Source organism: Vanellus vanellus (genome assembly GCF_965231255.1).
Source record: "Vanellus vanellus genome assembly, chromosome: Z".
Taxonomy (NCBI): Eukaryota; Metazoa; Chordata; class Aves; order Charadriiformes; family Charadriidae; genus Vanellus; species Vanellus vanellus.
Window position 1 is genome coordinate 45,846,131 of NC_138908.1, and position 14,654 is coordinate 45,860,784.

The following is a 14,654-nucleotide window of genomic DNA, read 5'->3' on the forward strand; positions in this document are numbered from 1 at the left end:
TGCATCTCCACTGAGTACATAAATATTGACATGCATTTTTGGAAAACCCTTGCCTTCACAGTACTTCAAAACCAAACAGATCCTTTATACACTTTTTCTTCTTCTCCAAAGCATTGGTATAAGGCCATCGCTAAAGGTAATATATAGCACATAATGGACCAAGAGTCTGATGGCACATAGCAAATCTATGTTCGATTGGAGACAGCTTCCATACACTGGCATACAGACCACCTTGGCAACAGCGTTTTCTTCTTTCTACTGTGTGAGAGCGTACAAAAATAAGTCATAAATAAAATATTGGATATGTTCATCCTGTAGAACACGAAGAAAATTCTCCGGAGGACTCTTCATATCTGCACTGATTAATCCTAATTAATAAAAAAAAAAAAAAAAAAAAAAAAAGATAAGGTGGTCACATAGTTTTGGTGCCAGGGTTTTGGAAAGCCTTGAGAAACATGGAGGCAGAAGTCAGCCCTCCTGCCTGATCGGATACAGTATGTGAGCCGTAACACTCATGTCATACGCACTTACTTAAGCATAACGAGCACGGCCTCTGGCATCAGCATATTGGCAGTGAGATGTAGTAAGTGGTCTTCGCTTCACACTGCAACGTTACTGACTGCTCATATAGTGATAGACCAATATGGACACAGTAGCAACTACAGCTACTGAAAATAGGAGGAAGAGAGGAAAACAGTGTCAGCCCATTCCAAGCGTAGCAACAGTACTTAAAATCCATCCTCAGAGCGTTTGGTTTTTTTTTCAGTAAATGTGGAACCTGGAATTATTTACATTCTAATTAATTCTTTCAAAAATCCCTAAAAAGATCCTGTGCTTCATTTTCAGCTTCTTTAAATCAGGATAATGCTGCATATGGAAGAGATTTATTTAAATTAGGCCTCACCTGCAAGGCACTCTCTGAAGTTAGCACCTGGGAATAGGGGGAGAAAGAGAAAAATCCCTAAAAAACACCTCTTTCCTCCAAAAAAACAAGGTGTCTTTAACCTAGCCAGACTTGAGATAAATAATTCAAAATGAAAAGTGCTCATCCAACAGCCTTCTGTATCAATTCCTTCTACAATTTAATTGCAGGCACTAGGCAGCGTCAGAAAACTTGCAGGGCTGTATCATCACACATCCTCAATATACAAAGAGCAAAGAAGAGTAATTAAACAGGGAGGAATGAATTTCAGTATTTCTTTGGGGTACACAAATAAACACAACTCAAAGCACGTACCTATTAAGTCAACCTCCTCGGCCACCTTCCCACTGTAACAACCTGCGTATAACATACAGCAGGTGGCCAACTCGTTTCACAGCATTTAAGCTTCACCCACCACTTAGTACGCCTTAGAACAAGCAATACAGAATGGTTGGAGAGACAAGGGACTGTCGCCCCCGTGCTACAACGCACTTGCTCGTTCTACCGCCCTTCCCCATCCTCCCTGAAGCTCTGGTTTCTGCACACACGTGCTTGGCAGGAACGACATCGCCGTACAAACTGGAATCAAAACATACGCCCTCACGTGCACTGGTTCAACCAAAAACCCCTCGCTCTTCCTCACCGCGCAAGCACACAGTGAGAGGCAGAAATGACCCACCCTCCACGAGGAGCGGGAGATGCCTCCGTACATTAAGCATCAGTGCAGAACAGCACCTCGGCGTTTGGCGGCAGGAGCCCTGGACCACTGGTGCCACGGCGACAATAGCAGGCACCGATGCCAAGTTTTTATTACAACTTGTGTGCATTTATCCGCACCGCACCACTTTCAGAGGTTTCTGCGCCTGTGACGCCATACTGTTATTTTTTTTTTAAACAGTCATTGCTCTCCACAGCTGTAACATGGACTACTCGCTTGAAAGCAACCAAAAATTACACACCTTTCAAGATGGGTCAAACAAGCACCTCAGCCTCAAACACAGGGCAGAAATTGTGACAAGCAGTGTATTAAGGAAGGAACTTTATAGCTTGATGATTGTATGTGACAATACAGGAGTCCTCCTTTCTTCCAGTAACTGCCATTTGCTTATTTTTAAAGAAGATAATAAAAGTGACATAATAAAACAAAATGCTTAAAAATTAAACCAAAGCCATTTTTTTTTTACTCAGATGTATAGAATGGTAAAGGAAAAATAATTTAAATCATTTCCTTAGTAATACAAGTAATATTTAAATAGATTTAATAGTGCTGCTCCAAACCAATGAATTATGAGTTTAAAACCTATTAAAATGTAATGTTTTTTTCCTGAGCTGAGGGGAGAGAGATTTAAATCCACTGAATTTTAATATTTCAGCTTGAGCTGCAGGAGGTAGAGAAAGTCCAAATGAACTATTCCATCAGCACCATTCAAGCATGAACATTTTAATCAGTTTTACTTCCTTGGAGTTCTCCAACACAGTTTACGCTGTCATTCTGAAAGCACTTAACACAGAGGGTGTGAAAAACCACCAAGGCTTGTTATTGCCTTCACAATTGATGGCAAATAATTTTGCAGACTTCCTATCATTAAAATGTCACTGCTAAAAATTGAGGTTCAGCATTTCTTGTGCTAAACTGCATTTTCTTTGAACACCATCACATACCTGTTCTTAAGTTTTCGGTACATTTATCTCTCTCTCTCTGTGATAAACAGGCACACAAGCAGTAGCCTCCATTTCTGCCTTACTAACCAACTGCAGTTGAAAACTGACTATTTTAAACAGAGGGGAAAAAAATAATACTCAGATAAAATTCTTATAAAGTTACAAGTTAATTTGCTGGTTCCCTTATTAAAATGTAACCACATTCATACAGCGTGTTCTGATTATATACTATGATGGATGTAAAAAAAAAAAAACAACCCACCAAACAAAAAAAAAAAAAAAAAAGAAAACCCCCCAAACATTTTAAGAGTAACAATACAGGAAATGAAAACATCATTCCTAATTATATCACATTTCTGATTTAAGGCTACAATTTGTGCATTGTTCCAAGAGTGTGATCTCGCAGATTATAATTTAAAAACGCGGCAGCTATGACACACGACATGATCAACTGGATACATTCCACTGCTCATCCCAATACACCCAACCTGGAAAGGAGCTCTGGATACGCACTACAAATTGCTCCGAGCAAGAATGCTGTACCATACCGTCCGTGGCAAACACCAGATGCAGAGCCTGGATGCCTGCAGATATACAGTCCTGCCGCAGCATGCTTATGAGACCTAGTTTTGGTTTAGTTTTTCTCCCTGCGTTTCTCCAGAAGAAGATAGATGATATTTAACTTGTTTCAGCCCGTCAACAGTTTTAAACTGAACATGACCTGTGAAAGAAGTCATTATAACTGTGTTTCATTCCATTAAACACAACTAGTTTATTGTCAGGAGAACAAGCAGTCTCCCCGGGTTCCAGGCTCACTTCAGTATTTTGCATTTAAACTGCACGGATCAGTGATTTGGTTCATTTACCAATGAAGATAGAATAATATTGCAAAGTTAAAAGGTGCTTCATCAGATTCCATTAAATCAGAGCACACTCAGACAAAAATATATACATGTGAAACACAAAGAGAGACATGATTTGCGCAGATTTGATTCTTTTCCTGCGCCTTCCCCTGTTCTGGTAAAATCCTCTTTAAACTCAAACGCAGAGTTCCTCCATTCTAACCAAAGGGGTTTAGCACGTGTGAGGTCAACAGAATAGGGCCCCCCAAAGCACTGAGAAACTTAAGCTACAGTTGTATTTCAAAAATTCAAATACTGCTTGCCTCTTTGTCTGATACACAGCTCAGTGAGTAACTAAAAGGTATATTTTTAAAAACTGTAGAGAGCAAATGAACTTCGGAAGCTTTTAAAATATCCCAAGGTTAAAAGAACATAAACTCTGTCAGACCTATCAAGCAGCAAAATAATATAAGACAACATAATTAGAGATATAGAAAAGCCGTGATTTCTAATTATGTTCTTTGTTTTATTTTGTGGTATTCACTTTAGAAAGCATGACAAGCCTTTTTTAGTGTCATGCTACATTTTCAGACTTCAAATCTCTCTAAGTGCAGGCATAACATTATTGTGGGTAGTCATGCAACCAGATCTTAAGCTTTTTTGATAACTTGCTATCCTATTCATTCCAATTTTTTAAATTAATCTCTTAGAGATTGGATTAGATTACTTCTGTTTAAACCTGATGAACACAAAATTTTCAGTCCTTATTGCTCCTGTTCCTCTAAAACTAACGAGAGGGCCACACAGCACTTCCTAAGCCAACATAAAACAGGAGAGTGAAAAAAGGCAGCAGAGCAAGGTAAAAATCAGTCTTGTGAGGGAGGTGACAGCTGTCCCATTTTAATACACAAAACCAAAATTCAGACGTTATGAAAATTTGAGGCAATAGAATTTCAATTGACTTGAAGAGATAAATTCAGACAGCAACAAACAAAACAGAAAATTTACTTCTGTCTGGTGGGGTAGCACCAACAGGAGTTACTGCCAGGCTCCCAGACAAGTCTTGAGTCTGTTTGTGTTTATTCTGTGTGGTTTAGTGGTTCATGAAAGCAGGATAAACTTAAATAACGAGTGCAATCGGCAGTATCTACAACATCACATGTTTTACACCGATCAACTTATTCTTTACTAGAAAGCAAATTGCTTTTTGCAGTCTCCTTCATACATACAAAGGTGAAAGGCAAAAATGGACGCAAGTAGACTGTGAAATATTCGTATACATGCGTGTGCACATACGCACAAACACAAAACGGGACGTGCACATATAAACACATGCTACGTACACACATGCAGCTGACACGTACAAAAACTTCTTTAGCAAAGAAGCCAACCTTTAGCTACTTACTTTATGCAAAGAATGTTAATAGAAGGCAATATTTTTGGTTAGGTAATGAAAACTAATTGGGAAATTATTCATCTCCCACTCTCCCCACTGGAGCGTAAAAGACGTACAACAAATGTTATTCATGATTCTACACGACTCGCTCCGATTCACCCCCTTCTTTCTAACGGGCACTTCAGAGGAAATAAAGGTTACTCTCTTCCATTTATATCTTCTAATTGACTACCAGTGTTTTCTTGTGGTCAGAGGGATACAAAATAGAGTAAGAAACAGCCTATTAAAAACAAGCTACAATCAGACCGCTGCTCTACACTACCATCAGCAATGATCAGAGAGTCCTGATTTCCTTGTTAAAAGACAGAGGCATAATTGAAGCAATATCTTCACTTCAGATTGATTATTCGGCGACCCTTATCCACATCTTCACTCAGCAATTTGAATTTTAATGAAAGTAAATGGAATAATTAGCATTTCAAAGTGTGTTTGATACACTGAATAAAAAAAAGGAAAAGACTTTTATGTATAATCTATACACAAAAGAAAAAGCATTTGGGAGGGCGCAGAAGATGGGAAGTACAGTTGTAGTGTCTTCATTAGAATAACTTAAACAACTGCTTGCACCAGCTGCATAATTATACATGTGAATAATGTGCTATTAAGCTATGACTTCTCACCTTTATTTTATGTAGTGTGAACAGCCACAGCTTTCCTTGTTACGCCTTTCCTCTCCAGTTATAAAATGTAAACACTGTGGCTGCCCACACCCATAAAACCTGACAGGACTGCTGCACCGGGGTAACACCGCTGGCAGTAAGGGTTTTTACAAGAGGGGCTCCACACGCCCGTATCTTTGGATGACTAGGAGCAGGGCGCCTATGAGCACACCGGTCATGAGTCATTTTGCTGTCAATTTGGGTTGGGTTTGGTTTTTTTTTTGGTTTTTTGTTTTGTTTTGTTTTGTTTTTTAAAGTAACAGCTATTTTTTAATGTAAAACTAAAAAGTGTGGTGAATATTCATAACCTTGAACCACCACCCAGAAAACGATGTGGGCAGGAGGGATGGGAAACACCCTCCTGAAGCACAGTGTGTCATCCGAAGGCTGTTACGGCGGCTGCAGAAGCAGACTGGCACGCGGTACGCAAAGTAAGCAATGTCATTTAAAACAGACAACAAAAAAAACACAGATACTGACCCAGCTCTGGGGAATGGATACAACACCGACATTAATAAGCCCGTTAGTCTTCTCGGCACAGCACAAGCAAAAGTTTTCACGTAGTAACCAGCTTTTATGAAGATAAAGCTAGTGAACTGCCCACAACTTTTGCCCACCTGATGGAAATGAGTTCACACAAGACAGAAAGAAAAGCTATTTGCAAACACTATTAGAGCTAAAACGGAAAGACCACATACCCCAATGATTGCGTTCAGTTCTGCCATGGTCACTTGTTTGGCACGCTCCACAGCCTGCACCACTTGTTGCTGGTGCTATAAATGAAGATCAGAAACAGAACAAAATTACTTATTTTATAAATTATTAAGTACAGATGCTTCCTTTTATCTTTTTTCCTTGCTTCTCAAACACATGCAGGGCTTGAAATAACTGTTCTCTAAGAGATGGTCACATTCTGTGTTGATCTGCACAAGTAGGTAAGGGCAGGGTTTTTTTACGCCATTACTCGCCAGGAATTACACCTATGCTCCCCAAAGACCCATTTTATAGCCTGGCTAAACAAGGAACTGTGTCTCTTTTGTCCATCAGCACAGTGTGCTCTTGAATTTGCATGTCAACTTAAAATGCAAGCCACCTTCCTTACAGCCAACGAAACTTTTCGATTTTTTTTTTTTTTAAAAAAGGCATACTGAAAAAGAAATGTACGTATTTTCAACAAGCACATGGCACCCACATCACTGAAGGATATACAGATTCTCCTTCTAGGTACATTTCAAAGCAGCTCAACTGTAAGAAAGATATTTAAAATGCCATTCACAATTCTGTCAAACACGTGAAAGAGAACTAATTATTTCAATCCCCAACATGTAAATTTTAATAGCTTTAAAAAGTCCATCAAAAACACATGGTCTAATTAACAACACAGTTTACAAGCTTCAGTGGTTATATTATCTCAGTTTGAGTGATACTGTATTCCTGCAGTAAATTCAAAATTGCTGTACGCTGAAAACTGATTGATATTTATTTGAAAACATCAACTACAAATAAAATAAGGTCCTCATCTTGCAAACAGATCCGTGCCTGTTCCGGAGGTCCCCTGGTGGCAAATTCATCTGCAGAGGCAGCCTCACAGGATCAGGATTACATGCAACAAATTGGTGCAGGCGGGGGTCAGGGAGAACTGCAAGTAGGTTGTGCGATCTGCACTGGGAGTGAGTCATCTTTGATTTACAGCCACAGGTTGAGCAGAGAGGAGTGAGCTCTGCCTATCTCAAGAGGTGCTGAAACCTCTCAAGAGAAGCATCAGCTCTGTATCGAAACCAATGTCTAGCTGTTCTTTGGCACAAAGTTTAAGGAAAGGGCTGAGAGGGTCTCTTAAAGCCTCCAGTTTGCTCCTCCCCCCAGCTGTGTACATGGGCAGAGCAGAGCCAAGGTACATCCCATGCAGCAACATCTCCCCTGCATCCTTACCAGGGGCACAAAGCTGCATACGATAAGGTGGCGACCCAAACCCTCAAGCCTTCCTCCAACACAAAGAGCAGGTGAAGAGCATCATGAAGACTCCCTGAGCCCTGCTGGGAGAGGGGCCTCTAAGGAAGCTCTCCGCTAACTGGGGGCTTGGCAGTCTCAGATTTGCTGCCTTTCAGTGCCACACACAAACAAAAATGGCATTTTCACTTATAAACTCTCTCCCATAAAAGCCTTCAGGGTGAGGAAAGGAAAAGCAAGCCTAAAAATCCACCCATAACCATAAGAAGTGCTGACCTCAACTACGAAAAATTGATAAATGCAAATAACGAAGGAGGTAATTTAGAAACACTCCTGGAAGGAAGAAAATGGTTTTAAGGTTTGTTTGTTTTTAAGCCGAGAAGAATTAAATGAAGGAAATGCCAGGAGAGCAAATAACATACTGCTGCAAACGGAATCACAGCAGTCCCATTTAGAGTTTTGTAAAGCTACAGTGCTAACGTAAACCAAATCTGTCACTTATAAGCAAACAATGTAAAGGACAAAAAGCAGTTGAAACACAAGCAAATATGTTCTTGGCATTCAGAAAAGAAAATTAAAAAAATGCAGTGGTGTATCACCATCACAGATAACCAGTAAAAGGGAAATTATGATACTCAAGCCTCAAGTTCCTGACGAGGTGTTATTATCTCCAGGTCATCACTTGTTAAGGACAGGTACAGCCTTCACTGATTATGTAGCCAAAAGCCTGGTAACACATGGCTCTGTGTGGCATCGGGGTGATCATAAAAATTACACCACCATTTTCTGGTGGAGGTCAGCCACTCAGCATTTTTGATCAAGTCATCTAAAAAAAACCCCCGAAATAGGTTTTAAAAATCTCTAAAATTATGTTAAAAAAAAAAAATCATTTACTGAGAAGTTTACAGTTGCCTTTGCTTTCCTATCATTTCCCAGGCAATGTGTTTTGCACTGAGGTAAACAAAGCGACCTAGCTCTTGTTTTATATAGACTGATTTACTTAAATCCGCAGAAGAAGAAACTTCTGAGGGACCTACAGAAAGCTGGCCTGAAAGCATTAAAGTTATTGTAGAAATTACTCCAATGTTCACCCAGGATTTGGAAAAATAAAGTCAACTCCACAAGAGTTTGAATGTTTTCCTCTGCCTTACAGCAAACATACAAAGCATGGCTCTGAGGAGTATTTTGGAAAAACATTATTTTGCTCCCAGGTGAGGGGAAGAGAAGGTGGAGGTGTAGAGTACCAAAACCTCACTTAAAGATTTCTGCTAGAAAGCACAGTAAGACAGAAATTCCCTAAGCATCCACACAAGGCATCTTTCATTGATTCTAATAGGTTTGGGATCACGCCTTCACAGAGAGGAGAAAACCCATGGGCCTTGTAACACTGAACCTAAATTAGGTACGGTAGAGACAATTAAAACTCTCGTATTGCTAGCTGCTTTAACATTGATTTAATCTTCAGTGCCATAGTATGCAAAAGACCCAAAATAGATGGCCTGTAATTAGCCTCTCCACCACCTCCACCTTGCCGCAGCAACCAAGCATCCTTCCCGCTCAGCTCCCCAAAACCCCACAGGGGGGGGGGAAGGGGGTCCTGCCCCGAGTGACCCTGGGGTTACGCCAAGTCTCAGGCTCAAACCCCACACTCCCGTGGATACAGATGTGGGGAGGCAGAGTCCCCACGCAGGATATGAAGAGCCCACCGGCTGCCCCCAGCGTTTCTGAACCCGGGGCGGGTGCGGGGCTCCACCTTACTGACCCCAACTCCAGTAAAGGCTCAGGTCTTTTCAGTCTATAGAAAAGACTGAGGGGGGATCTTATTAATGCTTATAAATACTTAAAAGGAGGGTGCTGGGGGGATGGGAACAGTCTTTTTTCAGTGGTTCTCAGTGATAGGACAAGAGTAACGGGCACAAAATTGAGCATAGGAAGTTCCATCTTAACACGAGGAGGAACTTCTTTCCTTTGAGGGTGGCAGAGCACTGGCACAGGCTGCCCAGAGAGGTGGTGGAGTCTCCCGCTCTGGAGATATTCAAAACCCACCTGGACGCCGTCCTGTGCAACCTGCCGTAGGTGACCCTGCTCTGGCGGGGGGATTGGACTAGATGATCTCCAGAGGTCCCTTCCAACCCTGACCATTCTGTGATTCTGTGTGATTCTGTATGGGTGGAGAACTCTATGTGCAGAGAAGGAGACCGAGCGGGCACTGGGGACCCACTGCAGTCAGAAACCCAGGTGAAGGGCAGGGAGCCTGGGGACCAGCATGGCCAGCCAGCAGCTGGCCAGCCTAGCCGGCACAGGTACCCAAGGATGGACGGCTCCAGTGCCTACTGCCTGCCTGAACGCCTGCCCTGGCCAGCGCGCCTGTAACAAGCAGCATTATGTTAAAACCAAGCAGTGCACATTAGTCTGCCCATCAAGTGATCACGTAGCGATTTACAGCCAAGTGAAAACAGCTACAACAACAACAAAAAAAGGGTTACTTTTTTCCCCAACCAAATAGACACACAGGGTTGCAGCTTTCACACATGTTTAATGCTAGCCTTCCTCTGTGCACACAAGCAAATGACAGACCCATTTGCTTCAGTTATGGGAAAACAGTATTTTGCATCACATTTAACAGGCCCAAGCAATGAACTCAACACCCGGCCCCGCCTGTCACGCAGACTAGTATCGTTTCTCCTTTTTAGCTTCTTCCCCGTCTCTTCTCTTCACCCCTTTTTGCTTTCCGTAACAAGCGGTGTGTCTGCGCTTGCCTTGTGTTGGAAAATCACCCCCTTTCAGTCTCACGGTGGGTAGCAACAACAGAGACCGCAAGAAGGATGTAGGCTTTTTCGCCATCGCATTGTCTCACCGCGCCGTCTTGCCACCTAGCCCCAGCTCCTGCACAGGCAATGCCGCATGCTGGAAAATACCTGGGCTTTTTATACCGCCTCAGGTCCCCCCGCAGCTCCCAATGACAGGGAGAGCCGTGCTGACAGCAGTTGAGTGGCCGAAATTCGCCCTGGCGCACACGCACAGGTGCTGGTGTTAAGAACGCCCAATTCCAGCCTGCCTCCAACCCCACCAACAACATCCACGGCAAACCTCACTGAATGATTGACTTTGCAGAAGCAAGCAGGCTCTGCTATGTTTTATTCACATTATTTTGTTGTTGTATTATCTGTTTAAAGGGAGTACAGACCAGGTCCTCCTTAAGAACTGCAGCAGTGCCATTCTGAAAAGTCCGATCTGGAGACGGCGTAATGAGAGGAGGCCATGTCAAAAACACTAGTGGCAACGGGGGAGCAAACACACATTTACTATGGAGAACACCACACGCTTAGATAACCAGCAGGGACCAGCAGGTTCACTGCATCCAGGCACTGTAACTCAGACATGATATAATAACCTCTTCATAAAAACACAGGAACATTATTAGCAATATATACATAAATTGCTAATAAAACGCCTTCCTTGGTGTAAGGATTACACGTATCTGACAGCTTCCTTAATACTGTTTCAGCTCTAGTCTGGAGCAAGTCTAAGATGGGGGAAAATAACTTTGTCTTCTCAGCCTCTTGCATCTCAGACCAACAACTACTTCCGTGTGAAGAGCATGTAAGGACTCCTGCTCTGCTTCTACATAACGGATCTCACATTCTTCATCCAAATTCACTGAACTTTAGAAGTACCTCTAGGGAATGTATGTACAGAGAAGAAAGAGCAAGCACCTTACGGCCCATATCTATCTTGTAAAAGGAAAGCCATCAACTAATATTAAAGTGAAAGGAAAAGACTGCACGCAGCATTTCCTTTTTGTATGTTTGTTTGCACAGTATGCATGCCAGTGCTTGGCATTTTATTGTACTTCTAAGCACATCTGACCACCTTATGGTGCACAGGGAACTGAGGATCCCTATTAAAGAGCAATCCTTCTAGCTTGTTATTAGCTAGTTCATTGGCAGCTGGAACAGACGGCGCACCTTCTGAAAAAGTTTATTGCAGCCTCCTCCAGCCTACGTAATGCTTCCATGGAAGTCGACAGGCCACAACACAGTGAACATTTGTCTGGCTTCTCAAGCAGCTTTAGCAGGTTGTGCTGAGCTCCAGGTTGCCACAACTACATCATTAGCTGTAAATCAGCCAGCTCGCATGTGTCTCATGAATATAAACACAGTCAATATTTACTCAAAAGAAGGTAACCGTGATATATGAGTATCTCCAGCCACACTGAACAAATACCACTATCCAGCACATGAGGTCATTCAGCACTCGATAGCCCACAGGGTCCCACAATGATAGCCACAGGTTGCAGCCAGCCACACAAGCCGCTTTGACCAGACAGGAACCAGCCTCAACTTGAAAGCCACAGGGTTGTGCAAGCATCACCTTGGGCTGCAGCTCATAAATTCGGTGGAGAAGAAATGTAAATTAGCAGAGGCATGATCTACAGCTTTAGACCCAAATTGAATTGCATCTTACTGGCTAGATCATTCAATGATGTGAACATGAAATTATGTATACCAGCTGCAGCAGTCCAAAACTACATTAACTGAGTCATAACAACCTCCCCAGTATTTACCTACAACCTTGCAGGCACCCACTTCACCTTATGCAATAGGAACTACTTGAGCGCACTGGTATCTCACAACGTCGCAGGGAGGTGGAAAATGACTGTTGCAACACAGGAAGCCTGCAACCACGGCAGAAATTGAACACACATCACCCCTGAGGTCCATCTCATGCCTCAACCACAAAGTCACTCCTATCAAAATGGGAAGCTCGTACTTCTGGGTGCTGGTTTTCGGTCTCTGTAAGTCGGAGTCAATGTAAAAACAAGGTACCACTTGACTGCCTATTTAGGCAGGTTAGGAACTTTATTTTCAATATATGCTTAGATGACATACAGCACAGTAAAACTGACTGAAGCCTGGAGAACTTCCTGAATACTTTACTGCATTGCCCCCTGAAACAAAGCATGCACTAGTACACAGCAGGGTGATGTATTATAATTGCATCCTTTTCATGAGATCTCTAGCGATTTTGGCCACGATTTCTTACTTCTAAGTGAGTTATCGCAAGCCATTGATTCCTTACAAAGTTAACAAGCAGTAAGACAAGTTAACCTGGTGCTATTATGAGGCAATAATGTTGCCATCAGTGCATGTAACCACTGTATTTTGTTCATTTTTCCCTCAGGCACAATACAAAGGAGCCTGATCACATTTTTCAGCCACTATTCCACAATTAGACTGTATGCAAAATGCATAAACAGCAAAAGCACACTGCAATTCAATTCTCTATTAATCTAGATGATGAAATAAAGAGGCTTCCATTAAGACACTCACTTTTTAAAGACACAAATTAGATAGAAACCAAGACTGGTAGAATACTCAAATCACTTCTCTTTTGCTTCATCAGCGTATGCCAATATAAGCTGATTTAAATGTGTTTCTACTAACAGAGGTCAAACAATTACCAAGATTTTCCTAACACCAATATGAAAACCATCACTATCAGCGCCACTCTCAAGACACGTGAAAAGTTGTTTTGTGCTTCCCCTTTCAATCCCTCACTGCTGTCTAATCCCCCTCCCCTCTTGCTAGATGAGCTAAAAAGCACACTTTGCCTCCACACAAGACAAAGGTGTACACTGTTTTTTTTTTGGAAATGGTCCCTTTTGTCTTTGTCAATGCATGTAAAAACGCTGAAGTTGTGAACTCTCTCTGACCTCTCCATCTCCTCTGTGGCCCAAAGAGCTCTGACATCACGCAGCGTGCATAGAGGAGGAGGTGTAAGACTTGGTAAACGAGACGTGCAAACAGGCGAAGGAAACTTTATGGGCCATGGATGTAAAAAGCAGAGGCTCACTCGCACCGAAGCCATACGAGAGCCATTTTCAGATCTAAAACTGCCTAACTCAAAGCTCCGATCTAAAGCCTAACAAAGTAAACAGCAGTCATTAAGCACTGATGCTGCTGCGCTTAAGCCCTCACTGGGTACTACTGTACCAATGACAGAAATGGGACAACATCATTTTCTAAATTGACAACCTGGATCAAGTCAGTTGCCTACCTACATAGTTCTTACAACTAGTGTATTAATGACAAGCTACTGCAATAGCCAAGTCCAGAATTACTTTAAAATTGCTCTCCATGCCTAGCTTGATGGCCAGGAGGTTGTTAAACAGTCATCAGGGCCCTTGGCTCATAGTTCCCAAGTTACTGCACATAAGCACATGCGATGTTCTCCTCGATGGAAGAAGGAAGTACAAAATGCAGCCTTCACAGGGCCTCCTCACTCTACAGCAGAGACTTCAAATGTATGAATACCAACTTTCAGAATGGCTCCAAGGTGATTCAGCTCCAGGGAAAAGAGAGCACAATGCATATGGAGCAGAGAAAAAGGAGAGAGCCCGTGCTCACCTGAGTGGGATGCCACTAACATCAAAGCTAAAAAACTTACCGCCTTCCCCCCCCCCCCTTTCTTTTTTTTTTCCTCTGTTCCACATAAGCATATAGAGGAGGTGGAGGCTAGGGTTTCCAAAATCAAAGGCCAAAAGCTATCAGTCACTGTGAATCAAACACATCTTTCTTCAAATGTATTGTAAGCCCATGTAATCCCTTTGCTTGTCTAATTGGCAAGAAGCACTACTCCAAGAAAGCACACGGGCTGGGTTTGCAGAAGCAGAGCAAGCAGAGCACTGTGTCTTACTTGTGTATGGTAATAAAATTTTGTTTAGCATTCCAGCGGAAAAGAGCAGTACCAGTACCAGCAGTAGTATACTGGTACAAAGTTTCTAAATACAGTATCACATACTCTAGAGAAGATGTCTCTGTTGTGGAAATGCTGATCCCATGTCTCTGCCAAGATCATAGCTTTGCCTGCCAAGTACTCGCTCCTGCCTTTGTTTCAAAATCGTGTCATTTTAGTGCTCACTTTAGCATGAGTATGAATCAGCTTTACACCTCGTTTTATATGCTGTGCTATTCCTGCACTGCAAATAAAACCCCGTAACTAGATGTATAGAGTTTCTGTAGCAGCCAAAGTACAAAATCAACAGCTACTCATCTTAGATCCATGCAGGACTTGAATTCTGGTCCCCCAGCGATGTAACTAGATCATTACACATCATTTAGTTTCCACAAATCCATCTTTATAAAGCAGCGAGTACAGCGGCG

The 14,654-nt window shown here is 42.3% G+C and overlaps 1 protein-coding gene across 3 annotated transcripts in view; it reads right to left on the minus strand.

Moving 5' to 3' along the window:
- The window catches only part of LOC309683722 (transducin-like enhancer protein 4), a 101,002-nt gene that overhangs the window by 54,375 nt on the left and 31,973 nt on the right, over positions 1 to 14,654 (minus strand). For all 3 annotated transcript variants that reach the window (XM_082498045.1, XM_082498044.1, XM_082498043.1), the window contains exon 5: positions 6,240 to 6,314. In XM_082498045.1, coding sequence (XP_082354171.1) covers positions 6,240 to 6,314 — 75 coding nt within the window. The remainder of the gene's footprint in view (positions 1 to 6,239; positions 6,315 to 14,654) is intronic.